Source organism: Rhinopithecus roxellana, chromosome 11 (assembly GCF_007565055.1).
Source record: "Rhinopithecus roxellana isolate Shanxi Qingling chromosome 11, ASM756505v1, whole genome shotgun sequence".
In the NCBI taxonomy this organism is placed as follows: Eukaryota; Metazoa; Chordata; class Mammalia; order Primates; family Cercopithecidae; genus Rhinopithecus; species Rhinopithecus roxellana.
The window spans coordinates 137,405,478-137,432,290 of NC_044559.1; the positions used below are offsets into that span (position 1 = coordinate 137,405,478).

The 26,813-nt window shown below is 44.2% G+C and overlaps 1 protein-coding gene and 1 pseudogene across 2 annotated transcripts in view; one reads left to right on the forward strand and one right to left on the reverse strand.

Annotated features, from left to right (window-relative positions):
• Positions 1–6,293: 6,293 nt before the first annotated feature.
• DNA2 (DNA replication helicase/nuclease 2) overlaps positions 6,294–26,813 on the forward strand; it is a 65,256-nt gene continuing 44,736 nt past the window's right edge. The window contains exons 1-6 of one of the 2 annotated variants that reach the window (XM_030941536.1): positions 6,294–6,330; positions 7,857–7,967; positions 9,588–9,770; positions 11,589–11,772; positions 14,439–14,584; positions 20,308–20,439. In XM_030941536.1, the coding sequence (XP_030797396.1) occupies positions 7,894–7,967; positions 9,588–9,770; positions 11,589–11,772; positions 14,439–14,584; positions 20,308–20,439 (719 nt within the window). In that variant the 5' untranslated portion in view covers positions 6,294–6,330; positions 7,857–7,893. Of the gene's footprint in view, positions 6,331–7,736; positions 7,968–9,587; positions 9,771–11,588; positions 11,773–14,438; positions 14,585–20,307; positions 20,440–26,813 lie in introns of those variants that run through there. The other variant, XM_010375235.2, reaches the window with a different exon arrangement.
• LOC115900629 lies at positions 18,081–18,199 on the reverse strand (annotated as a pseudogene).

A 26,813-nucleotide genomic window follows, 5' to 3' on the forward strand; every position in this document is an offset into this window, starting at 1 on the left:
GATTGCAGTGAGCTGAGATCGCACCACTGCACTCCAGCCTGGTGACAGAGTGAGACTCCATCTCAAAAAAAAAAAAAAAAAAAAGAAATAGACAAAGGCCAGATCATGTAGCCATCTACAGGAGATGGTAATGATTTTGTCTTTTATTCTAAACGCAGTGGGAAGGCCGGGTGCAGTGGCTCACGCCTGTAATCCCAGCACTTTGGGAGGCTGAAGCGGGTGAATCACCTAAGGTCAGGAGTTTGATACCAGACTGGCCAGTATGGTGAAACCCCATCTCTATTTAAAATACAAAAAATAGCTGGGCATGGTGGCGCATGTCTATAATCCCAGCTACTTGGCAGGCTGAGGGAGGACAATTGCTTGAACCCAGGAGGTGGAGGTTGCAGTGAGCTGAGATCACGCCACTGTACTCCAGACTGAGTAACAGAGTGAGACTCCATATCAAAAAAAAAAAAAAAAAAAAAAGTAAAAAGAATGCAATGGGAAACTATTGAAGATTTTCAGCTGGTGAGTATCATTGTCTGATTATGTTTTTACAAAGATCACTGCTTTGTCAGTGATGGTTTGCAGTTAAAACAGAAATAAAAGGCCGGGTGCGGTGGCTCACACCTGTAATCCCAGCACTTTGGGAGGCCGAGGAAGGTGGATCACCCGAGGTCGGGAGTTCAAGACCAGCCTGACCAACATGGAGAAACCCCATCTCTACTGAAAATACAAAAATTAGCCAGGTGCGGTGATGCATGCCTGTTATCCCAGCTACTTAGGAGGCTGAGGCAGGAGAATTCCTTGAACCCAGGAGGTGAAGTTTGCTGGCGAGCCGAGATTGCGCCATTCCACTCCAGCCTGGGCAATAAGAACGAAACTCTGTCTCAAAAACAAACAAAACCAGAAATGAAAATAAAAAAGACAATAGAGAAAATAAACCCCAAATCTCAAGAATGAGAAAGAGGACATCATTGTGGATCCTACAGATGTTTAAAAGATATTAAGGGGCCGGGCGCGGTGGCTCAAGCCTGTAATCCCAGCACTTTGGGAGGCCGAGACGGGCGGATCACTGAGGTCAGGAGATCGAGACCATCCCGGCTAATATGGTGAAACCCCGTCTCTACTAAAAATACAAAAAACTAGCCGGTCGAGGTGGCGGGCGCCTGTAGTCCCAGCTACTCGGGAGGCTGAGGCAGGAGAATGGCGTAAACCCAGGAGGCGGAGCTTGCAGTGAGCTGAGATCCGGCCACTGCACTCCAGCCTGGGCGACAGAGCAAGACTCCGTCTCAATTAAAAAAAAAAAAAAAAGATATTAGGGGCCAGGCGTGTGTGGTGGCTTATGCCTGTAATCCCAGAATTTTGGGAGGCCAAGGTGGGTAGGCAGCTTGAGCTCAGGAGTTGGAGTCCAGCCTGGCCAATATAGCTAAAGGGCATCTCTACAAAAAATACAAAAATTAGCTAGATGTGTTCGCACGCACCTGTGGTCCCATCTACCTGGAAGGCTGAGGTGGGAGGATGGCTTGAGCCTGGGAGGGGAAAGTTGCAGTGAGCCAAGATTAGGCTGCACTCTAGCCTAGACAGTAGAGCCAGAACCTGTCTCAAAGAAAAAAAAAAAAGGAAAAAGAGAAATTAGACAATTTAGATAAAATGGAAAAATACTTTGAAAAATTCAACCAAGATGACATAGATGAAACAGAAAATCTGCAGAGCCAATTAAAGAAAGTGAGGCCAGGCATGGTGGTTCATGCCTGTAATCCCAGCACTTTGGGAGGCCAAAATGGGAGGATCACTTGAGCCCAGGATTTTGAGACCAGCCCAAACAACATAGTGAGACCCTGTGTCTGTTTTTAAAAATATACCTGGGCATAGTGATGTGCACCTATAGTCTCAGCTACTTGGGAGGCTGAGGTAGGAGGATCAACTGAGTCTAGGGAGGTCAAGGCTACAGTGAGTTGTGATCGCACTACTGCACTCCAGTCTGGGTGACAGAGTGAGACCCTGTTTCAAAAAATTAAGAAATTGTGGGCCGGGCATAGTGGCTCACACCTGTAATCCCAGCACTTTGGGAGGCTGAGGCAGGTGGATCACCTGAGGTTGGGAGTTTGACACCAGTCTGACCAACATGGAGAAACCTCGTCTCTACTAAAAATACAAAGTTAGCTGGGCCTGGTGGCACATGCCTGTAATCCCAGCTACTTGAGAGGCTGAGGTAGGAGAATTGCTTGAACCTGGGAGGCAGAGGTTGTGGTAAGCCGTGATCGTGCCATTGCACTCCAACCTGGGCAACAAGTGCAAAAATCTGTCTAAAAAAAAAAAAAAGAGATTGAATTAATAATCAAAAACCTTTCCACAGGGCTGGGCGCGGTGGCGCATGCCTGTAATCCCAGCACTTTGGGAGGTTGAGGCGGGCGGATCACAAGGTCAAGAGATTGAGACCATCCTGGCTGATATGGTGAAACCCCATCTCTACTAAAAATACAAAAAATTAGCTGGGTGTGGTGGCGGGTGCCTGCAGTCCCAGCTACTCGGGAGGCTGAGGCAGGAGAATGGGGTGAACCCAGGAGGGGAGGTTGCAGTGAGCCGAGATAGTGCCACTGCACTCCAGCCTGGGCAACAGAGCGAGACTCCGTCTCAAAAAAATAAACAACAAAAAAAAACCTTTTCATGAAGAAAACTCCAGGGCTAGGTAATGTATTGTACTAAATAGCTAAGGAATAATCTCACAAACTTCTAGAAATTAGAAGAGAGCACTTCCCAACTCATTTTATGATGCCAGTATAACCCTGATACCCAAACCTGACAATGTTGTTACAAAACAGAAAATTACAAATCAGTATCCTTCAAGAACATAGATGGACTGGGTTTGGTGGTTCACAGCCATAATCCTAGCACTTTGGGAGGCTGAGTTGAGAGGATTGCTTGAGCTTAGGAGTTCAAGACCAGTTTGGACAATGCAGCAAGAGCTTGTGTCTACTAGAAAAAAAAAAAAAAAAAAAAAAAATTAACTGGGTGTGATGGCACACTCCTGTAGTCCCAGCTACTTGAGAGGCTGATACGGGAGAATCACTTGAGCCTGGCGGATCGAGGCTGCAGTGAGCTGTCATTGTGCCAATGCACTACAGCCTGGGTAACAGAGCAAGATCCCATCTCAAAAACAAAACAACCAAAAAACCAACATAGATGGAAAAATTCTTAACAGCAGAGCAAATCAAATCCAGCAATACCTAAAACGTTTATTGTCATGACCAATTTGGGTTTATCCTAGGAATGGAAAGTTTTTTTTAACATTGTGAAATCAACAGTAAAGCTTCTCATAATAGCAGAATAAAGGAGAAAAACCATACAGTCCTTCTATAGATGCAATAACTGCTTGACAAAATCCAGCATTGATTCGTTATCAAAATGAATCATATTTAGAACAGAAGAGGTCTTCCTCAATCTAATAAAGGACATCTTGGCAGATTATATCTTTATACTTTCCAACAGTGACCAGAACACATCCCAATTCATATGGTTTTATTTTATTTTGAGATGGGAGTTTCGCTGTTGCCCAGGCTGGAGTGCAGTGGCACAATCTTGGCTGACTGCAACCTCTGCCTCCCAGGTTCATGCGATTCTCCTGCCTCAGCTTCCCAAGTAGCTGAGATCACAGGTGTGTGCCACCATGCCTGGCTAATTTTTGTATTTTTAGTAGAGATGGGGTTTTGCCATGTTGGCCAGGCTAGTCTCAAACTCCTGACCTCAGATGATCCATCCACCTCAGCCTCCCAAAGTGATGGGATTTCAGGTGTGAGCCACCAGGCCCCATATGCTTTTCTTATGTGTCATTGACACTCATCCTATCAAGAGGTAGGAACTGTGTCCCCCTTCCCTTGAATCTGACTGAGTGGGCCTGTGACTACTGTGATGTTATGTCACTTGCAAAGGTAGGTCATAAAGCTAAAACAAGGTCCACGTGGTCTTCTTGGAACCCTTGCTCTTGGAATCCAGATACCATGCTGTAAGAACACCAAGCAGCTCCTATACAGGAATTATCAACTTGCTAGCCATCTGAGTAAATCATCTTCAAATTAGATCCTTCAACCCTTAAACTTGCTTCATGGAACAGAGACCAGCCTTCCCCACTGAGTCCTGCCTATATTGCAGATTCATAAGCTAAGTGAATGATTGTTATTTTAAGTCACTAAATTTTTGAGTTTTGTTGTGTTCTTAAATGGAGTCTTGCTCTGTTGCCCAGGCTGGAGTGCAGTGGCACAATCTTGGCTCACTGCAAGCTCCGCCTCCCGGGTTCACCCCATTCTCTTGCCTCATCCTCCTGAGGAGCTGGGATTACAGGCGCCCACCACCACACCCTGCTAATTTTTTGTATTTTTAATAGAGACGGGGTTTCACGGTGTTAGCCAGGATGGTCTTGATCCCCTGACCTGGTGATCCACCCGCCTCGGCCTCCCAAAGTGCTGGGATTACAGGTGTGAGCCACCGTGCCCAGCCTGTTGTGCTGTTAGTTTTGCTTTTGTTTTTATAAAGCATTGGGTAACCATAAAAGGCATCCATGAAAAACCTTCAGCTAGCATCATACTTATTGTTGTAATAATGAATTCTTCCTAAGGTCATGTAGAAAGTAAGGATGAGCCGGGCGCGGTGGCTCGAGCCTGTAATCCCAGCACTTTGGGAGGCCGAGACAGGCGGATCACGAGGTCAGGAGATCGAGACCATCCTGGCTGACACGGTGAAACCTCGTCTCTACTAAAAAAATACAAAAACTAGCCGGGCGAGGTGGTGGGCGCCTGTAGTCCCAGCTACTTGGGAGGCTGAGGCAGGAGAATGGCGTAAATCCGGGAGGCGGAGTTTGCAGTGAGCTGAGATCGGCCACTGCACTCCAGCCCGGGCGGCAGAGCGAGACTCCGCCTCAAAAAAAAAAAAAAAAAAAAAAAGAAAAAGAAAGTAAGGATGTCCAATGTCACAACTTCTATTTAACCAGTGAACCTAGGCAAAATAAAATAAAATAAAAATAAAAATATAAAGATAAGTAGAAACAAATTTTATAAATTTTATTCAAATAAAACTGTAAAACTAAATAGAAAATAAAATTTAAAAATGAAAAAGTAAAACTGCTTTATTCACAGATGACACAATTATTTACACAGAAAGTTTTAATGGATCTACAAACCAACTATTAGAAATTATGGGTGGTGCGGCCGGGTGCGGTGGCTCAAGCCTGTAATCCCAGCACTTTGGGAGGCCAAGACGGGCGGATCACGAAGTCAGGAGATCGAGACCATCCTGGCTAACACGGTGAAACCCCGTCTATACTAAAAAAATACAAAAAACTAGCTGGGTGAGGTGGCGGGCACCTGTAGTCCTGGCTACTCGGGAGGCTGAGGCAGGAGAATGGCCTAAACCCGGGAGGTGGAGCTTGCAGTGAGCTGAGATCCGGCCACTGCACTCCAGCCTGGGCAACAGAGCGAGACTCCGTATCAAAAAAAAAAAAAAAAAGAAATTATGGGTGGTGCTTGCTATGGCAGCACAAACACTAAAATTGTAACAATGCAGAAAAGATTAGCATGACATAAAAATTCATGAAGTGATAGATCAAAGATAGCAAAATGAGGCCAGGTGCGGTGGCTCAAGCCTGTAATGCCAGCACTTTGGGAGGCTGAGGTGGGTGGATCACCTGAGGTTAGGAGTTTGCGAGCAGCCTGGCCAACATGGCAAAACCCATCTCTACTAACAATACAAAAAAATTAGCTGGTGTGGTGGCAAGTGCCTGTAATCCTAGCTACTGGGGACGATGAGGCAGGAGAATTGCCTGAACCCAGGAGGCGGAGGTTGCAGTGAGCTGAGTTTGTGCCACTGCACTCCAACCTTTGAGACCCCGTTTCACACACACACACACACACACACAAATACATACACTAGAGAAAAAAGGATGGGCCGGGTGTGAAGGCTCACACCGTTCATCTGAGCACTTTGGAAAGCCAAGGTTGGCAGATTGCTTGAGCCCAGGAGTTCTTTGCCTCGGCCTCCCGAGTAGCTGGGACTACAGGCTACTCCTTGTTTTGTTGAAACAGCTCATAAAACATTGTACCACAGGTATTGAGACAGTAGAGGTATTTCTGTTGGTATCAGGGACAAATACTAATAGAATAACTCCCATTCCAGTATGTACATATTTGAAAGCCCATGTACATGATAAATGTATTAACCTTTTGCCAATTTTTTTTCTTTTCAGACTGAGTCACTCTTTCACCCAGGCTGGCGTGATCTCAGCTCACTGCAACCTCTGCCTCTCAGGCTCAAGTGATTCTCCTGCCTCGGTCTCCTGAGTAGCTGGGATTACAGGTGTGCACCACCACACCCGGCTAATTTTTATATTTTTAGTAGAGACTGGGTTTCACCATGTTGGCCAGGCTGGTCTTGACCTCCTGACCTCAAGTGATCCACCCACCTCAGCCTCCCAAGGTGTTGGGATTACAGGCCTGAGCCACCGCATGCGGCCCATTTTGTCCATTTAAAAAATGAATAACAAAAATAAGGATAACCATTATACCACTGATATTTTTAACATGGCTCTGGATGTTCTAGTCAATGCCTCCAGAGCAGAGAAGTATATAAATATGAAAAATCGGTGCATACGACCGCGCCCAGCAAGGAAACATCTTTTAAAAATGGGAGACACCAGGCCATATTAGAGGCTCAATCCAATAGTGAGGGTGAGGCTGATGATACAAGAGAATGAGGCAATAATTGAAGAAGTGATGCCCTTGAGAATGTTTGAAGCCCTGGGATGCCAAGTGCAAGTGGAGCGATTGCCCTTTAACCAGAAGAACACTTTGTCTGCTATTGAAAAAAAGTGGAAAGAGGTTATGAAGAGTGGTTCAGATATCAGAAGTTTTGCAGAATTTTTTTGTTTATTTTTATTTTTTTATTTTTTTGAGACTGATTTTTGTATTTTTAGTAGAGACGGGGTTTCACCATGTTGGCCAGGCTGGTCTTGAACTGCTGACCTTGTGGTCCTCCTGCCTCAGCCTCCGGAAGTGCTGGGATTACAGGCGTGAGCCACCATGCCCGGCCAGAAGTTTTGTAGATTTAGCCGTGGCATGATCAAGGAGTTGCTATCTGACAGTTTCTATTTTCTCAATGAGTTTTCCGAAGAAAAGGGGAGAGGCTGTTTCCCAGGGAGTGCGCAGTTCTTTTTTTTTTTTTTTTTTTTTTTTTTTGAGACGGAGTCTCACTCTGTCGCCGGGGCTGGAGTGCAGTGGCCGGATCTCAGCTCACTGCAAGCTCCGCTTCCCGGGTTCACGCCATTCTCCTGGCTCAGCCTCCCAAGTAGCTGGGACTACAGGCGCCCGCCACCTCACCCGGCTAGTTTTTTGTATTTTTTAGTAGAGACGGGGTTTCACCGTGTTAGCCAGGATGGTCTCGATCTCCTGACCTCGTGATCCGCCCGTCTCGGCCTCCCAAAGTGCTGGGATTACAGGCTTGAGCCACCGCGCCGGGCCCAGGGAGTGCGCAGTTCTGAAGGCTAACCAGGGACGCCTGGTTTTGGGCAACTACAAATGGTTGTGTTCAAACTAAGCGTGTATCAGACAGGGGTTGGAGTGTCAAGAGAGAAGGCAGGAGCGTTTAGTCTGCTTCAGATATGAAGACTCCCTGTATCCCCAAGGCAGGGGCCAGAGCCCCGCTGCTCGGTAGAGGCGCCCCACGTGGAACGCGCTAGCGCGGGAGGGGCGGCCTGGCGCAGGTCATTTGGGACCTCTGCGGGTTGGCGCATGCGCGCGAGGGGCGCAGGCGCGCAGGCCCGCGCCCCTTTCTCTTTTCTGAGTTTTCTGTGTTACTCCCGGTTCCGCTGGTTTTTCTGTCTATAGTTCGCCGGTTTTTCTGGCCATAGTCCCCGCGTCCAGGATGGAGCAGCTGGACGAACTGGAGCTGTTGATGGAGAAGAGTTTTTGGGAGGAGGCGGAGCTGCCGGCGGAGCTGTGAGCGGAGCGCGGGGAGGGTTTGGGAACAAAGCGGGAGATTTGAAAGAAGAAGCGGGAGAGGCCGCGTCCGCACCTCCGCAGACTGACCGGGCCCAGGGGCCCGGGGCAGCTCCCTGGGCACCCGACGAGCCTCCGGAGTCGGGGCCCGCCTCCCAGGGTGTTCTTTGGGGCCACCCTCAGCCAGAGCCTGGACTTTCCCTTGCCCAGCAGTTCATTGTTTCCCTTGCTTTCACCCGTTTCCCTAATTTGCGGAGCTTCGGCCACTGAAATGTTTTTATAATAGGAAATTGCGACTGCCCAAGGCTTTTCTCGATGTGTACTTGGATTAACTTATCCTTGGGAGGTCTCTGCACCCTCAGCCTGGTGTATATAAATGATCAGAGGAAGTTAACCACGGTCATAATGTTGAATTACTTTCAATATAATAGCAATAATGCTGATTAGCGTTGAGGGACTTTTGCGTTTGGCCTTTTGATCAGCAATATACCTTTTGAGAAACATCTTTAAGGCATCATAGCCAATCTTGGAAAATTCATGGCCTGAGGCTAGGTGGAGTACATGAATAAAGCGTTTGCAAATTAATAGAACGGTCACATAACAAAAGATAACTTGTAGGGTAATGTGAAAGGCGTTTGGTGTTATCACTGGAGAGGTAATGACTTTGGGCTCTCGATTGGTCCCTCACTGATGCCGCAGTCAAACGGGAAAGACTTAAGAGGTACTTAATAGGAGAAGGGCTGTTTTCTTGAGGAGAGATTATTATTTTGCATAATTTTAGACGGCTTGGACCGATGGATGAAAGTATTGAGAAATTGACCTACCCACTTTAAATATAAGTAATAAAGTTCTGAATTACTGGGTAAAGGATTGAGCTAATTCGATACGTATTAAGCTTGCGTTCTGTCCAGTGAGATTTTATCGAAAGATTTCCGGCATTACGTTAGCAGGTTGGACTAAATTATTTCTAAGTACAATTCTGTGGCTTATGGTAGGACTTTCAGTGAACCACGGACACTACCCTTTTCCATAACATAAGACTCATATTTACAAAAAGGATCGTGTCCAAAACATCTCCTTTTACTTGTACATTGGGAAGGCTTGCACCAATGGTAGAAATTTCTTGTTTAATAATATCCAATTTATACTTTCCTTTCTTTTTCTCCCCCCCCCCCCGAAACTGGGACTTTTTCTGTCGCTCAGGAACGGGCGCAGTGGCATGATCGTATCTCACTGCAGCCTCAAACTCCTGGGCTCAAGTAATCCTTCCTCCTCAGCCTCTTGAGTAACTGGGACTACAGGTGTACATCATCATGCCTGGCTTCCAGTGCATTCTTAATCCTCATTGTAATGGGTATCCCACAGAACTCCTTACAGAAATTAAAATGGAAAATCTCATATCATGGGCATGTTTGAAATGGCATTACTCAGAAGTTTTTGTAATAGGAATTCTGTGTCTTTGCTCTGTTAATTTTACCTATTTTGGCTAAATGTCATTGCAATAAGCTTTTCAGAAGAAAGAAACCTAGAAAACTAGAAGATTGGTTTGTAGATAAAACAGATTGGTTGGCTTCTTATTTCATGGTCGTGCTAAAATAGTTTTGTATGTGTGTGCTTTAGATTTCAGAAGAAAGCGGTAGCTTCCTTTCCTAGAACAGTTCTGAGCCGAGGAATGGATAACCGGTACCTGGTGTTGGCAGTCAATACTGTACAGAACAAAGAGGGAAACTGTGAAAAGCACCTGGTCATCACTGCTTCACAGTCACTAGAAAATAAAGAACTGTGCATCCTTAGGAATGACTGGTAATTTTTATGTGACTTTGAGCACCGATTCGAGTCTTAAGGGTACCATCGTAAAACTCATCAAATGGCTTCTGTGAATGTTACTATAATTTAATTGTTTAAAAGGGAGTAGATTTGATCCTAGCCTAATTCGGCATGAAAATTGTATCTATTACTCCTGTATCTCAAGTCTCATATTCCAAAAATTGACTTTTGTTGTCATTTGAAGATCATGTGGGCCAGACATGGTGGCTTACACCTGTAATCACAGCACTTTGGGAGGCCAAGGTGGGCAGATCACCTCAGGTCAGGAGTTTGAGACCAGCCTGACCAACATGGAGAAACCCCATCTCTACTAAAAATAAAAAAAATTATCGGGACGTGGTGACGCATGCCTGTAATCGCAGTTACTCTGGAGGCTGAGGCAATAGAATCGCTTGAACCCGGGAGGTGGAGGTTGTGGTGAGCCGAGATGGTGCCATTGCACTCCAGCCTGGGCAACAAGAGCAAAACTTCGTCTCAAAAAAGAAAAAAAAAAAGAAGGCCGGGCGCGGTGGCTCAAGCCTATAATCCCAGCACTCTGGGAGGCCGAGACGGGCGGATCACGAGGTCAGGAGATCGAGACCATCCTGGCTAACACAGTGAAACCCCGTCTCTACTAAAAAAATACAAAAAACTAGCCGGGCGAGGTGGCGGGCGCCTGTAGTCCCAGCTACTTGGGAGGCTGAGGCAGGAGAATGGCGTAAACCCGGGAGGCGGAGCTTGCAGTGAGCTGAGATCCGGCCATAGCACTCCAGCCCGGGCGACAGAGCGAGACTCCGTCTCAAAAAAAAAAAAAAAAAAAAAAAGAAAATCACGTACAAAGAGCCTTATTAATGACTACTTCCTATTTCCCAGTACATTCTAAGATTGCAGCTGAAATGCATGTCAGTTTTAACTAAGAGCAAAATTAATTAAAACACATAGGCCTTAGATTTCTCTACTCAAAGTGTGGTATGTGAAGGGTGGAGTGTAGATGCAGAAAAGCTAGAGGTCTAACTTTGGCTCTTCATCTAAGCTGTGAATTAGTTTGTTTTTGTTGTTGTTGTTGTTTTTGGAGATGGAGTCTTGCTCTGTTGCCCAGGCTGGAGTGCAATGGCGCGATCTCGGCTCACTGCACCCTCCACCTCCCAGGTTCAAGCGATTCTCCTGCCTTAGCCTCACAAGTAGCTGAGATTACAGGCGTCCGCCACCACGCCCAGCTAATTTTTGTATTTTTAGTAGAGACAGGGTTTGACCATGTTGGCCAGGCTGGTCTTGAACTCCTGACCTCAGGTTATCCACCCACCTCGGCATCCGAAAGTGCTGGGATTACAGGCATGAGCCACCGCGCCTGGCCTAGTTTGAACTAGTTCAGTATGATTTTATTCTTGCTACACTGGGTTTGGCTTCATGCTTCAAGACTTATAGAAGCTGTAGATTTCCTATAAGTCTTAAGAAAGAATTATTAAAACAACCCAATTCATAATTGGAGCTATATATATTACATTAGCAAAGGTTTTTTGGTAGCTTATGCAATAGACTTTACTGGCACTAAGTTGTTTTTCTCTTTGGGATTTATAGAAGACTGTTGAGTATTCTCAGATGTGTTTGGCACATAGAAAGGGATAGAGTGACTAGGAGTTGTTTTAGAAGACTGTATCCTGGTATTTCATTTTATTTTTTTAAAGACCCAGAAATTTAGAAATATTTTTTTCTTCTTCAGATAAAATACTCATTTTTTTTTTGAAGCCTCCCTAATGTGTTTAAATGTAGGAACCTAAGCAATATATTTATACTTTAACTTTGCTTTATTTTCAGGTGTTCTGTTCCAGTAGAGCCAGGAGATATCATTCATTTGGAGGGAGACTGCACATCTGATACTTGGATAATAGATAAAGATTTTGGATATTTGATTCTGTATCCAGACATTCTGATTTCTGGCACAAGCATAGCCAATAGTATTCGATGTATGAGAAGAGCTGTCCTGAGTGAAACTTTTAGGGTAAATAATAGTAACAGTTAATGTTTCTGCAGGGTCTGAGAGTGTTACAGAGCACTTTTACATTTATTATTTCAGTTAATCCTCCCAGCAACCCTATAAAATGAATGGTGTTAATCAGCTGCATTTTATAGATGAGGAAAATGGGCTCAGAGAGGTTAAGTGACTTGCCCCGCAGCCACATAACTACGAGGTGGCAGTGCTAGGACTAAAGGCCAGGTGCCTGAGTCCTTCAAATCTTGTTCAGGTCTTAATAAGTAATTATAGTAAGAAAATTAATTTAAATGATAAACTTAAATTTAAACACAGCTAGACATTTCCAAACTTTGCTTCATGTGATTCCCACTAAACTAAAAGTAAATGTGTAGATCACTTTTAAAAAATGTATTTTGGTAGAAAAATTAGCCAGGTGTGGTGGCATGCACCTGTAGTCCCAGCTACTCAGGAGGCTGAGGCAGGAGAATCGTTTGAACCCAGGAGGCGGAGGTTGCAGTGAGCCGAGATCAGGCTACTGCATTCTAGCCTGGGCGACAGAGCGAGACTCTGTCTCAAAATGAATAACAAACAAATTGTATTTTGGGCTATTTCAAACATACTAAGAGATGATTGTAATAAACTCCCATGTACTCAACACCCAGCTTTTTATTTATTTTTCTTGAAACATGCAGTTTTATTTTAAAATAAAATAAGTCTCAAAAAAAAATAAATGTATTTGGGTGTTGGGCACGGTGGCTCATGCCTGTAATCCCATCACTTTGACAGGCCGAGGTGGGAGGATCACGAGGTCAGGAGTTCAAGACCAGCCTGACCAACATGGTGAAAACCCGTCTCTACTAAAAATACAAAAATTAGCCAGGCATTGAGGCGCGTGCCTGTAATCCCAGCTACTCGGGAGAGTGAGGCAGGAGAATCGCCTGAACCCTGGAGGCGGAGGTGCGGTGAGCGGAGATCCTGCCACTGCACTTCATTCAGCCTGGGGGACAGAGTGAGACTCCGTCTCAAAACAAAAATGTATTTTGGGCTATTTCTTTCTTTTTTTTTTTTTGAGGCAGAGTCTTGCTCTGTCGCCCAGGCTGGAGTGCAGTGGCCCGATCTCAGCTCACTGCAAGCTCCGCCTCCCGGGTTCCCGCCATTCTCCTGCCTCAGCCTCCCAAGTAGCTGGGACTACAGGCGCCCGCCACCTTGCCCCGCTAGTTTTTTGTATTTTTAGTAGAGACGGGGTTTCACTGTGTTAGCCAGGATGGTCTCGATCTCCTGACCTTGTGATCCGCCCGTCTCGGCCTCCCAAAGTGCTGGGATTACAGGCTTGAGCCACCGCGCCCGGCCTATTTTGGGCTATTTCAAACATACAAAGAGATTATTGTAATAAACTACCATGTACCCAACACCCAGCTTTTTAATTATTTTTCTTGAAACATGTACTTTTATTTTATTTTGAGTCTCACTGTGTCACCCAGACTGGAGTGCAGTACGTCACCAAAGCCTTGACCTCCCAGGCTCAAGCAGTCCTCCCACCTCAACCTCCCGAGTAGCTGGAGCTATAGGCATGAGCTACTGTGCTTGGCCTGAATATTAAGTTTTAAAAAACTTTTTGGGCCAGGCGCAGTGCCTCACGCCTGTAAATCCTAGCACTTTGGGAGACCGAGGTGGGCGGATCACGAGGTCAGGAGATCAAGACCATCCTGGTTAACACGGTGAAACCCCATCTCCACTAACAATACAAAAAATTAGCCGGGCGTGGTGGTGGGCGCCTGTAGTCCCAGCTACTCGGGAGGCTGAGGCGGGAGAATGGCATGAACCCGGGAGGTGGAGCTTGCAGTGAGCGGAGGGCGTGCTTCTGTAGCCCCTACTGTCCCTGGGGGACAGAGGGAGACTCCGTCTCAAAAAAAAAAAAAAAGGTCTAGCCTAATACAAGAGTTAATCAAGAAATGAAGTATGAAGTAGTTTTTCTTTTTGAGTGGAGAAAAATTCCTTGCCAAAAATCTCTGTTGTAGGTTAAAAAATATTTTTTTCTTCCCAAACATTACTGTTAAGTAGGTTTAACTTTTATATTTGAATGGTATCTTTTACTTACATGAGTTTATCAGCTATGCCTTTATTGACTTTTCTATTGGGTGGATTATCAAGTGAAATTAGAGTACAATACTTTAAATATTATTTGAGAGCATTTTGAATATTGGTTATTTTAATTTTTTTTCAAAATGGAGAACATTGATTTTTAAAAGCAATTCATACTCAGCCTGGCCAACATGGTGAAACCCTGCCTCTACTAAAAATGCAAAAAATAAAAGTTAGGCTGGGCGTGGTGGCACACACCTGTAATTCCAGTTACTTGGGAGGTTGAGGCATGAGAATCATTTGAACCTGGGAGGTGAAGGTTGCAGTGAGCTGAGATTGTGCCACTGTGCTCCAGCCTGGGTGTCAGAGCAAGAGTCTGTCTCAAAAAAAAAAAAAAAAAAGTAACTCATGCAATAATAATTCAGACAATTCTGAATAGAAGAAAGTAAAAGTCACTCATAATTCCACCCAACAGAAAAAAAATTGTTTAATATTTTGGCATTTGTCTTACCAGTGTATTTTGGCTATGGTGGTTTAATAGATTAGATAATACATATACAATCGTGTCTGTTAATATGTTGTGAAATAAATTGTGTGATTTGTTTTTGTAGAGCTCTGATCCAGCCACTCGCCAAATGCTAATTGGTACGGTTCTCCATGAGGTGTTTCAAAAAGCAATAAATAATAGCTTTGCCCCAGAAAAGCTACAAGAAATTGCTTTTCAGACAATTCAAGAAATAAGACATTTGAAGGAAATGTAAGTAGTTATAAGAGGAACTGCAGGTATAATTTTCTTATGTAACTTCTTTCCTAGAAACTATAAAGTATTTGTGTAGACTACCCAACATAAATTAGTGTAATCTAAAATGCAGATTTCACAGTTCCAGTACACTGTTGAAACTCTGTGAAGAGTTTCTGAAATTGCTCAACAGGATCTTTTTGGGTAAAAATATCTAAATATTTTGTACATGTGCATAACAGATTCCTTAACTACTTTCAGAGAATGTATAAAGAACTTTTTTTGCATTAGTTCTAGAAACAGTGTGATATACTGAGAATTATATGGGGTTGGGAATAAGATGAAACTAGTTTCAAAATGCAGCTTTATGGCCAGGTGCAGTGGCTCACGCCTGTAATCCCAGCACTTTGGGAGGCTGAGGCAGGCGGATCACCAAGTCTGGAGATTGAGACCATCCTGGCTAACACGATGAGACCCCGTCTCTACTAAAAATACAAAAAATTAGCTGGGCGTGGTGGCAGATGCCTGTAGTTCCATATTCTCGGGAGGCTGAGGCAGGAGAATGGTGTGAACCCGGGAGGCGGAGCTTGCAGTGAGCTGAGATCACACCACTGCACTCCAGCCTGGGTGACAGAGCGAGACTCCGTCTCAAAAATAAATAAATAAAAATAAAAAATGTAGCTTTACAGTATTTTTTTGTGGGGGAGATAGGGGTCTTGCTATGTTGTCCAGGCCTTAAACAACTGGGCTCATATGTTTCTGCCCACCTCAGCCTCCTGTGTATCTGGAACAACAGGTACATGCCACCATGCCTGGCCTGCCTTACCAGTTTTTGTTTTATTTTCAAGACAGAGTCTTGCTCTGTCGCCCAGGGTGGCGTACAGTGGGTTGCTCTCAGCTCACTGCAGGCTCCACCTCCAAGATTCAAACAATTCTCCTGCCTCAACCTCCCGAGTAGCTGGGATTACAGGCATAAGCCACCACACCCGGCTAATTTTTTTGTATTTTTAGTGAAGACGGGGTTCCGCCATGTTGGCCAGGCTGGTCTTGAACTCATGACCTCAAGTAATCTCCCCACCTCGTGTCCCAAAGTGCTGGGATTAAAGGCATGAGCCAGCATGCCTGGCCTAAAATTTTGATACATATTACCAAATTGCTCTCTATAGGCATTGTCCCAGTTTATATTTCTACTGGCAATATATGAGACTTTGTGAGACCATATGGTCATCTACATCATTTTTGATCAACTGGAAACTGCCTGATTTCAAACAGCCTTTTGCAAGGATAACCTTCACTTTCAGTAGTCTAACTGTGTGTTTCTCTAGATCTTTTTGGATGCTTTGGTATTAGCAGTTGCTTCCTGGCTTGAGGAATTTCAGCTTCTCTTTCAACCTGCAGTTGCTATTTTGCTTAAGACAATTTTGGCTGAGCTAGCATTGCTAATTTTGTCTTCTCTATTGGACTGGCTGTCTCAGAGGGCTGACACAACTCTGCTCTGTCAGTCTTGGTAAGCTGGAGGTGGCAGAAACCTAGCAAGGTAACAGCTCATTAAATTTGGTATTAGAAATATTGCACAGTTATATGGTAAATGTGTAGTGTCCTAAAGTCTCAATGTCTGATGAATGTGTTATTATACTGCTCCCTTAAGCAAGTGAGAAAAATTATAAGTTGTATCTTTTTTTTTTTTTTTTGAGACAGAGTCTCGCTGTGTTGCCTAGGCTGGAGTGCAGTGGCTCACTAGGCTCACGGCAAGCTCCACCTTCCGGGTTCACACCATTCTCCTGCCTCAGCCTCCTGAGTAGCTGGGACTACAGGCGCCTGTCACCATGCCCGGAATAGTGCTCTCCTATAGTTAGCACTGTATTTGTTGTTGTCATCATGGTCTTTATACCTTAATGATTTTTTTTTCTTTTTGAATCTTGCTCTGTTGCCCAGGCTGGAGTACAGCACTGCAATATCGGCTCATTACAACCTCTGCCTCCCAGGTTCAAGTGATTCTCCTGCCTCATCCTCCTGATTAGCTGGGATTACAGGCATGCGACACCACGCCCGACGACTGTTTCTGCATTTTTTAGTAGGATGGGGTTTCACCATGTTGGCCAGGCTGGTCTCGAACTCCTGACCTCAGGTGATCCACCCTCCTCAGCCTCCCAAAGTGCTGGGATTACGGGTGTGAGCCACCACGCCTAGCCTATACTTTAATGAGTTCTTATCATCAGCTAAGTGCTTTACATACATTGTTCTATAATCCTCAGACTAACTATGTAAGGTAGTTATTATCTCCTCCTGTTTCCAGATGAGGAAACAGGCTTAATTAACAGTGACTTGCTCTTAGTCATACCTCTGGTAGTGCAGAGTTGGGATTCAAACCTAGGTGTGATTTTATATACAAACTGATACGCCCCTGCCACTCTAGAGTAGTTATTAAGATTGGGGAGCTTAAATATAAAGAAGGAACTGGAATAATCATCCTGCGAGGGTAAGTTTATAACAGCAGTTCTCAAAACTTTTGCTCTCAGGACCTCTTTACGCTAAAAAATTATTGAGGACTGGAAAGAGCTTCTGTTTATGTGGGCTATATCTATGATTAATTACTGTACTAGAAATTAGAACAGATGTTTATTAATTCATTTGAAATTAACATGTATATTCATTTATTTTGTTGTTGTTATTGAGACAGTCTTGCTCTGTTGCCCAGGCTGAATTGCAATGGCATGACCTCGGCTCGCTGCAACCTCCACCTCCCGGGTCAGTCGATTTTCCTGCCTCAGCCTTCTGAGTAGCTGGGATTACAGGTGCCTGCCACCACGCCCGGCTAATTTTTGTGTTTTTAAGTAGAGATGGGGTTTCACCATATTGGCCAGGCTGGTTTTGAACTGACCTCAAGTGATCCGCTCCTCTCGGCTTCCCAAAGTGTTGGGATTACAGGCATGAGCCACTGCACCTAGCCTAAAATGTATATTCATTTAAAAATACTTGTTAACATAACATTTTAATGAAAAAAACTATTGTAAAAAAAATGTAATGCATGTCATTGTTTTACATTTTTTCAGTTTCTTTTTTCTTCTTCTTCCTTATTTATTTTTTTTTTGAGGTAAGGTCTCTGTTGCGCAGGCTGGAGTGCTGTGATGAAATTATCACCCACTGTAGCCTCAAACAATCCTCCAGCCTCTATTTTTTTTTTTTTTCTTTCTTTCTTTTTTTTTGAGATGGAGTTTTGCTCTTTTTGCCCAGGCTGGAGTGCAATGGCATGATCTCAGCTCACCGAAACCTCCGCCTCCCAGGTTCAAGCAATTCTCTTGTCTCAGCCTCCTGAGTAGCTGGGATTACAGGCATGCACCACCATGGCTGGCTAATTTTGTATTTTTGGTAGAGACAGGGTTTCTCCATGTTGGTCAAGCTGGTCTCGAATTCCCCACCTCAGGTGATCCGCCCGCCTTGGCCTCCCAAAATGCTGAGATTACAGGTATGAGCCACAGAGCCTGGCCGGGGTTTTTTTTTTTTTTTTTTCTTAAAGCTACAGCACCCAATATTCCCAGGTGGTCTCCCATCCAAGTAGTAACCAAGCTCAACCCTGCTTAGCTTCTGAGATAAGATGAGATCAGCTGCGTTCTGGGTGGTATGGGTGTAAACCAAGCCTCTATTTTTGCAAATGTTTTAAAGTATGACTTCATAGAAGATCGTGGATTCTTGTATCTGCTTCTGCATTCAAAATATTTCTATATTTTATGTCATGTGGCCTCAGAAAATTCAACTGTACTGTCATGAAAGGAAAATGATAAATAATGTATTCATATTGTTATGACATAATTTTGCCCTTGTAAGAACCCTGAAAAATTGATACTTGGGTTTTTTTGTTTCTGCAGATTTCTCACGTAAGAAGTTAACGTTCCTATATACTGTCCTTTGATGTTGTAAGACTGTTACTGCCTTTCTGTCCATATGACCCTTTTTCCTCTTTAACATTTCTACTTTCCATTGCTTGGTTTCAGGAGCAATAGCTCCATTTTTTTTATATATCCCAAAGGTATAACTGGGACTCTTCCAATTAGACCATGGTATGAATTAGAGCAAATTATCTGAAATTTGATGTCATGTCACTGTTTCAGTGTTATTTGGATTTCTTTTTTTTCAGACAGGGTCTCACTGTGTCACCCAGGCTGGAGTACAGTGGTGAGATCACAGCTTACTATAACCTCAAACTCTTGGGCTGAAACGATCCTTCCGCTTCAGCCTACTGAAGAGCTGGGACTATAGTTCCACACCACCATGCTTGTTGTTATTTGGATGTTTTTTAAAAATTGTGGTTAAATGCATATAAAAATCACCGTGTTAGGCTGGGCGTGATGGCTCACCCCTGTAATCCCAGCACTTTCAGAGGCTGAGGCGGGCAGATCACGTGAGGTCAGGGGTTCAAGACCAGGCTGACCAACATGATGAAACCCCATCTTTACTAAAAATACAAAAATTAGCTGGGCATGGTGTCGTATGCCTATGGTCCCAGCTACTCAGGGGACTGAGGCAGGAGAATCACTTGAACCTGGGAGGTGAAGGTTGCAGTGAGCCAAGATTACGCCAACTTGGACAATAAGAGCGAAACTCCATCTAAAAAAAGAAAATTACCTTATTAGGTCACACGTGGTGGCTCATGCCTGTCATCCCAGCACTTTGGAAGGCCAAAGTGGGCAGATTGCTTGAGCCCAGGAGTTTGAGACCAGCCTAGCCAACATGGTGAAACCCCATCTCTGCAGAAAATACAAAAAAATTAGCTGAGCATGGTGGTGTGTGCCTGTAATTCCAGCTACTCTGTACGCTGAGGGAGGAGAATCACTTGAGCCTAGAAGGCAGAGGTTGCAGTGAGCCGAGATCGCGCTACTTCACTCCAGCCTGGGTGACAGCGTGAGACCCTATCTCAAAAAATGAGACCCTATCTCAAAAAATAAAAAAAGAAAGAAAAGAGATAAAAAGAAGAAAAAAATTACAATTTTAACTTTTTGTGTGTGTGTGTGTGTGTGATGGAGTCTCACTTGTCTTGCCCAGGCTGGAGTGTAATGGCGTGATCTCGGCTCACTGCAACCTCTGCCTTCTGGGTTCAAGCGATTCTCCTGCCTCAACCTCCCAAGTAGCTGGGATTACAGGCATGCACCACCACGCCTGGCTAATTTTTGTATTTTTAGTAGAGACAGGGTTTCACCATGTTGGCCAGGCTAGTCTCCAACTGCTGACCTCGGCCTCCCAAAGTGCTGGAATTACAGATGTGAGCCACTGCGCTCTGCCTGTGTTAAGCATTTTTAAGGGTACAGTTCAGAGGCGAAGTACATTCACCTTGTTGTGCAACCGTCACCTATCTATCTCCAGAACTCTGCATCTTCCCAAACTGAAACTCTGTGCCCTTGAAACAATAACTCCCCCTTCTTTCCTCCTCCCAGCCTCTGGCAACCCCCATTCTACTTTCTGTCTCTGTGATTTTCACTGCTGTAGGTGCCTCATATGAATATTAGTCCTTTTGTGACTGGCCTATTTCACTTAGCATAATGTCCTGAAGGTTCTTCAATGTTGTAGCATATGTCAGAATTTCCTTCCTTTTTATAGCTGAATAATACTGCATTGTATGGAATATGCCACATTTTGTTTATCCATTTATTGGCTGACAAACAGTTGGGTTGCTTATTTGTATGTTTTTGTCCTCATTTACTTTTCTAATATTTATACTTTCATATTTACTATCAAATTTTTGGCAGGTACCGCTTAAATCTAAGTCAAGATGAAATAAAACAAGAAGTAGAGGACTATCTTCCTTCGTTTTGTAAATGGGCAGGAGATTTCATGCATAAAAACGCTTCGACTGACTTCCCTCAGATGCAGCTCACTCTGTAAGAAACACATTTTGTTTATATAGTCTTCTTATTTTTAGACCAGGGTGCTATTCTGTGTGTTGAATCAAAGTTTTTAAAAGATTGAGCAATTACAAATAGCTGTTTTGCTTGCTTACTTTATAAATTACTGTCCTAAGTATCTTTACATGACAAAAAAAAAAAACCAGTGAATAGAAAATTTTATTTTCATTATTATAAGATAGCTTATTTTTTATATGTAGATATGCATTTTCTTTTTCTTTTTTTTTTTTTTTGAGATGGAGTTTTGCTCTGTCACCCAGGCTGGAGTACAGTGGCACTGATTTTGGCTCCCTGCAACCTCTGCCTCCCAGGTTCAAGAGATTCTCCTGCCTCAGCCTCCCAAGTATCTAGGATTACAGGCGCCTGCCACCACGCCTGGCTAATTGTGTATTTTTAGTAGAGATGGGATTTCACCATGTTGGCCAGGCTGGCCTCGAACTCCTAACCTCAGGTGATACACCCGCCTCGGCCTCCCAAAGTGCTAGGATTATAGGCGTGAGCCACTGCTCCCAGCCTCTTTTTTTTTTTTTCTGAGACAGAGTCTTGCTCTGTTGCCCAGGCTGGAGTGCAATGGCATGATTTCGGCTTACTGCAACCTCCGCCTCCCGGGTTCAAGCAATTCTCCTGCCTCAGCCTCCCAGGTACCTGGGATTACAGGCTCCCACCACCACACCTGGCTAATTTTTTTTATTTTTAGTGGAGACGGGGTTTCGCCATATTGGCCAGGCTGGTCTTGAACGCCTGACCTCAGGTGATCCACACACCTTGGCCTCCCAAAGTACTAGGATTACAGGTGTGAGCCACTATGCCCGGCCTGTATTTTCTTATAAAGTAATCAACTTTTGGCATCCTAATTTTTTTCATTTGATTCTTTTTTTTTTTTTTTTGAGATGGAGTCTCATTCTCTCCCCCAGGCTGGAGTGCAATGGTGTGATCTCGGTTACTGGAACCTCCACCTCCCGAGTTCAAGCTATTCTCCTGCCTCAACCTCCTGAGTAGCTGGGATTGCAGGTGTGTGCCACCACACCTGGCTAATTTTTGCATTTTTATTAGAGATGGGGTTTCATCATGTTGGCCAGGCTCGTCTCCAACTCCTGACCTCAACTGATCCTCCCACCTCGACCTCCCAACATGCTGGGATTACAGGCATGAGGTACTGCGCCTGGTCTCATTTGATTGTTTCATGTGTATTTCTCTGTGTTACTAGCATATAGTCTGTGTCATGTGTTGACTGTCATATGGATGTGCTATGTATTTACTGTGTTTAGCCATTTAATGCTGTTTGGCATTACGTGTATTTTCAAGTTTTGTTTTTTTTCCTCAAAGTGGCATTATTATAATTTTATAGGGGAAATATGTTTTTTTCTGTTATTCATTCAGCAAATATTTATTGGGTGTCTAATATGTGCCAAGTAATGTTTTAGGTGCTTGGATCATGGTAGCAAAAAACAAGACAAAACATACAACCACCTACTTTCTGGAGTTTCTATACTACCGCACAAGTAAACAGCAGGGGAACAGACCGTGATTAATGTAGTGCCAAAGAATGAGGAGGGTAAGAAGAAAGGGAGAATAGGTAGGTAGTGATGGCAGGGATATTCCATAGAATGTTCATGGAAGGCCTTTCTCATAAGGTAGCATTTGAGCAGAGGCTTAAAGGAAATGAAGTAGTGAGCCATACAGCTGTCTGTTGGAGGAATGTTCCAGGTAGGGGAAACAGGGCAAAAGCCCTGTGGCTGACACATAGTAGCTGTGTGTGCAGTATCTCAGCAAGTCAGTGTGATGGCTAGAGCAAAGTGCAGTAGGAGAAGAGCAGCAGTAGTTGCCCTGGAGCTTCATCATCCTGGTCAGGACTTGGATGCTGCTCTGATTAGAATGGAAGCCATTGGAGGGTTTTTTTTTTTTTTTTTTTTGAGACGGAGTCTCGCTCTGTCTCCCGGGCTGGAGTACAGTGGCTGGATCTCAGCTCACTGCAAGCTCCGCCTCCCGGGTTTACGCCATTCTCCTGCCTCAGCCTCCCGAGTAGCTGGGACTACAGGCGCCCACCACCTCGCCCGGCTAGTTTTTTGTATTTTTAGTAGAGACGGGGTTTCACCGTGTTAGCCAGGATGGTCTCGATCTCCTGACCTCGTGATCCGCCTGTCTCGGCCTCCCAAAGTGCTGGGATTACAGGCTGGAGCCACCGCGCCCGGCCATTTGGAGGGTTTTTATCTGATTACCTTTTTTTTTTTTTTAAACAGGCAGCATTTTATTTTTCTTTAAATAGGCATGACTTCCATGTATACTAATATTCTCAATGTTCTCTCAGTGTTTTCAATATTTTTTTTTGTTTGTTTGTTTTCAATATTTTATAACAGTTTGTGATCTAAAAAGTTTGCTTTAAGAGTATCCAGGCATGGTGGCTCTAATCCCTGCACTTTTGGAGGTCAAGGCGCTGTGTCAGCTGAGCTCAGGAGTTTGAGACCAGCCTGGCCAACATGGTGGAACACCATCTCTACTAAAAATATGAAAATTAGACAGGCGTGGTGCCTGTAATCCCAGCTACTCGGGAGGCTGAGGCAGGAGGATCGCTTGAACCAGGAGACAGAGGTTGCAGTGAGCCGAGATCATGCCACTGCGCTCTAGCCTGGGCAACAAAGCGAGACTCCGTCTCAGAAACAAAAGAAAAGCTTTAAGGTTTGTGAGTCAGAAAGATTTGGAGTAGTTAGTTCTTTGGACCCATTCCCTGTGGTTCGAAGAATATAATGAGCCTGGATGTGAATCCCAGTTTGGACATAATTTAGCCATATAACTACAGCAAGCTCCGTAAATTGTGTGTGCTAGTTTCTGCTTTGATCTCATTTACTTTTTTTTTTTTGAGACAAGGTCTCACTCTGTTGCCTAGACTGGAGTGCAGTGGTGCGATTTAGGCTCACTGCAACCTCTGCCTCCTCCTGAGGTCAAACAGTCCTTCCACCTCAGTCTTCTGAGTAGCTGAGACTACAGGTGCACACTACCCTGCCTGGCTAATTTTCGTATTTTTTGTAGAGATGGTGTTTTGCCGTGTCACCCAGGATGGCTAGTCTTGAACTCCTGGACTCAAATGATCCCCCTGCCTTGGCCTCCCAAAGTGCTAGGATTACAGGCATGAGCCACCATGCCTGGCCCTCTAATGTGATTTTCATATGTATTTTTAAAATATTTAGTAGTTTAAAAAAAGGCTTGTCTTGATGTTAGAGTTGAGTTTGTTTTTTTGTTTTGTTTTGTTTTGTTTTGTTTTTGAGATGGAGTCTCACTTTATCACTCAGGCTGGAGTACAGTGGCGTGATCTTGGCTCACTGCAACCTCTGCTTCTCAGGTTCAAATGATTCTTGTGACACAGCCTCCTGAGTAGCTGGGGCTATAGACATGAGCCACCAAGCCTGGCTAATTTTTGTATTTTTAGTAGAGACGAGGTTTCACCATGTTGGCCAGGCTGGTCTCGAACTTCTGACCTCAAGTGATCCACCTGCCTCAGCCTACCAAAATGTTGGGATTACAGGCATGAGCCACTGTGCCCGACTGAGTTTGTTTTTCATATTTTTCATTTCTGTAGTGGTCGTATATTTTCCACCAGGTTCCTACACTTAGAAAAAAGCTAGAGTGAGTAGATTGTTTAGCTTTTCTTGTGTTTTAAAAATAAATTTACAGCCGGGCGCAGTGTCTCACGCCTGTAATCCCAGCACTTTGGGAGGCTGAGGCAGGCGGATCACGAGGTCAGGAGTTCGAGACCAGCCTGGCCAACATGGTGAAACCCCCCTCTCTACTACAAATACTAAAATTAGCTGGGTGTGGTGGCACGTGCCTGTAATCCCAGCTACTCAGGAGGCTGAGGCAGGAGAACTGCTTGAACATATATATATATGTATATACATATGTTTCATTCTTTTCATTCTTTGTTATTTCTTTGGGACAGATTAACATAGGGGATGGATATTGGGCTTCACTGTGATAAACTATGTTTATCAAGTAGTCATCCTTCACCTAGTTCCTTGCTTTGCTTTATAATATTTCTGTCATTCTGGTCTCTATCAATGTTCTGTGACACTGAGAAAGTTGATTTTATTGGCCAGGCGCAGTGGCTCGTGCCTGTAATCCCAGCACTTTGGGTGGCCGAGGCGGGCAGATCATGAGGTCAGGAGTTCGAGACCAGCCTGGTCAAGATGGTGAAACCCTATCTCTACTAAAAATATAAAAATTAGCCAGGCGTGGTGGCAGGCGCCTGTAATCCCAGATATTCATGAGGCCGAGGCAGGAGAATCGCTGGAACCCGGGAGGCAGAGGTTGCAGTGAGCCGAGATCGCGCCACTGCACTCTAGCCTGGGTGACAGAGCAAGATCCCATTTCAAAAAAAAAAAAAGTTAATTTTATCTTCAACTGCTCCTAATTATTTATCCTCATTTACCCTCCTTCCTCCTCCCTCCCCTTTTTCCCCTTCCTTCCTCCTTTATTTCTTTTTGTCATTTACATTTGCTTGAATTTTTTTTTTTTTTTGAGATGGAGCCTCATGTTGTTGCCTAGTCTGGAGAGCAGTGGCGCAATCTTGGCTCATTACAACCTCCGCCTCCCAGGTTCAAGCAATTCTCTTGCCTCAGCCTCCTGAGTAGCTGGGATTACAGGCGCCTGCCACCATGCCTGGCTAATTTTGGCATTTTTAGTAGAGACGGGGTTTCACCATGCTGGCCAGGCTGGTCTCGAACTCCTGTCCTTGGGCGATCCACCCACCTCAGCCTCCCAAAGTGCTGGGATAACAGGTGTGAGCCACCGCACCCAGCTGCTTGACATTTTCAATTACGGTAGATGTCTATTTTTGTAGTTTTTTTGGACGTAAGCTTTTCTTTTACTTTTTGTTAATTGTTTTAGCATCCTGTCTGCATGTTTGCTTGTTTGTTTGTTTTCCTTTGGTGGAGTCTTTTTTTTTTTTTTTTTTTTTTGAGACGGAGTCTCACTCTGTCGCCCGGGCTGGAGTGCAGTGGCCGGATCTCAGCTCACTGCAAGCTGTGCCTCCCGGGTTTATGCCATTCTCCTGCCTCAGCCTCCTGAGTAGCTGGGACAGGCGCCCGCCACCTTGCCCGGCTAGTTTTTTGTATTTTTTAGTAGAGACGGAGGTTCACTGTGTTAGCCAGGATGTTCTCGATCTCCTGACCTCGTGATCTGCCTGTCTCAGCCTCCCAAAGTGCTGGGATTACAGGCTTGAGCCACCGCGCCTGGCCTCCTTTGGTGGAGTCTTAACCCAAATGTGCTTTTTTCTTTTTGGTTAAAATTAACCCATTGTTTTTACAGTGATAAGCATGATTCTCGGAATCCTGGGTTAATAAATTCTGCAAACATTTATTCAATGCTATATGTGTGCCAAGGATTATACCAGGTACTGTTGTTGTAGGGATAACCAAAGCCCTCAGGAACTCAGTTTATTGGTGGTAGATGAAAATAATAAAAGTGAAGGGGTTTGCTGGTGGAGAAAGTGTAGGTGACAAAAGCAGCATGGAACCCTTGGAGATAACAGCATATAAGGGACAGAAGGAGAGAATAGAATCTGTTGAAGGAGGCTTAGGATAGGTCAGCAAGGGATTTGCAGTCTGGAAGAAGGGCATCATAGATGCTAGGGAAAGAGGGTGGAATTCAGACTCATCTTTGACTTGCAAAGAATCTTTGAAATCAAATCCTACATTTTTTTGCAAAACACAAAATTAGATACATTTTATATACAGTGCACTCATGCTAGCTTAATGATGGGGATATGTTTTGAGAAATGTGGTGTTAGGCAATGTCATCACTGTGTAAATGTCAGAGTGTACTTGTGCAAACCTAGATGGTGGAGCCTACTACACACCTAGTCCATATGGTATAGCCTGTTGCTTCTAGGCTACACACTTGTACAACATGTGACTGTACTGAATACTGTAGGCAGTTGTAACAACGGTAAGTATTTGTGTATCTAAACATATCTAAATATAGAAAAGATAGTGTGCTGCATTACCACCATATCTAGATGTCACTAGGCAATGGAATTTTTTAGCTACATTAAAATCTTATGGGACCACCATCCTATGTTGATGAAATCATTGTTATACAATGGATGACTGTATATATAATTTTTCAAGTCACACAGAACTTTTACTGAAATAGATTATGCATTATGCCGTAAGGGAAACACCAATAAATTTTAAAGGATCAGTAGTATCTTAGAGACGGTATTCTGCAACTGTACTGTAACAAAGTTAGAATAACTTTGACTCAAAGTTAGATAACAAAAGGATATCTAAAATTCTCATGGTTTGTAAACTAAGGAAATGTTGATAAATGTTTTAAAAGGTCAGTCATAAAGGAAA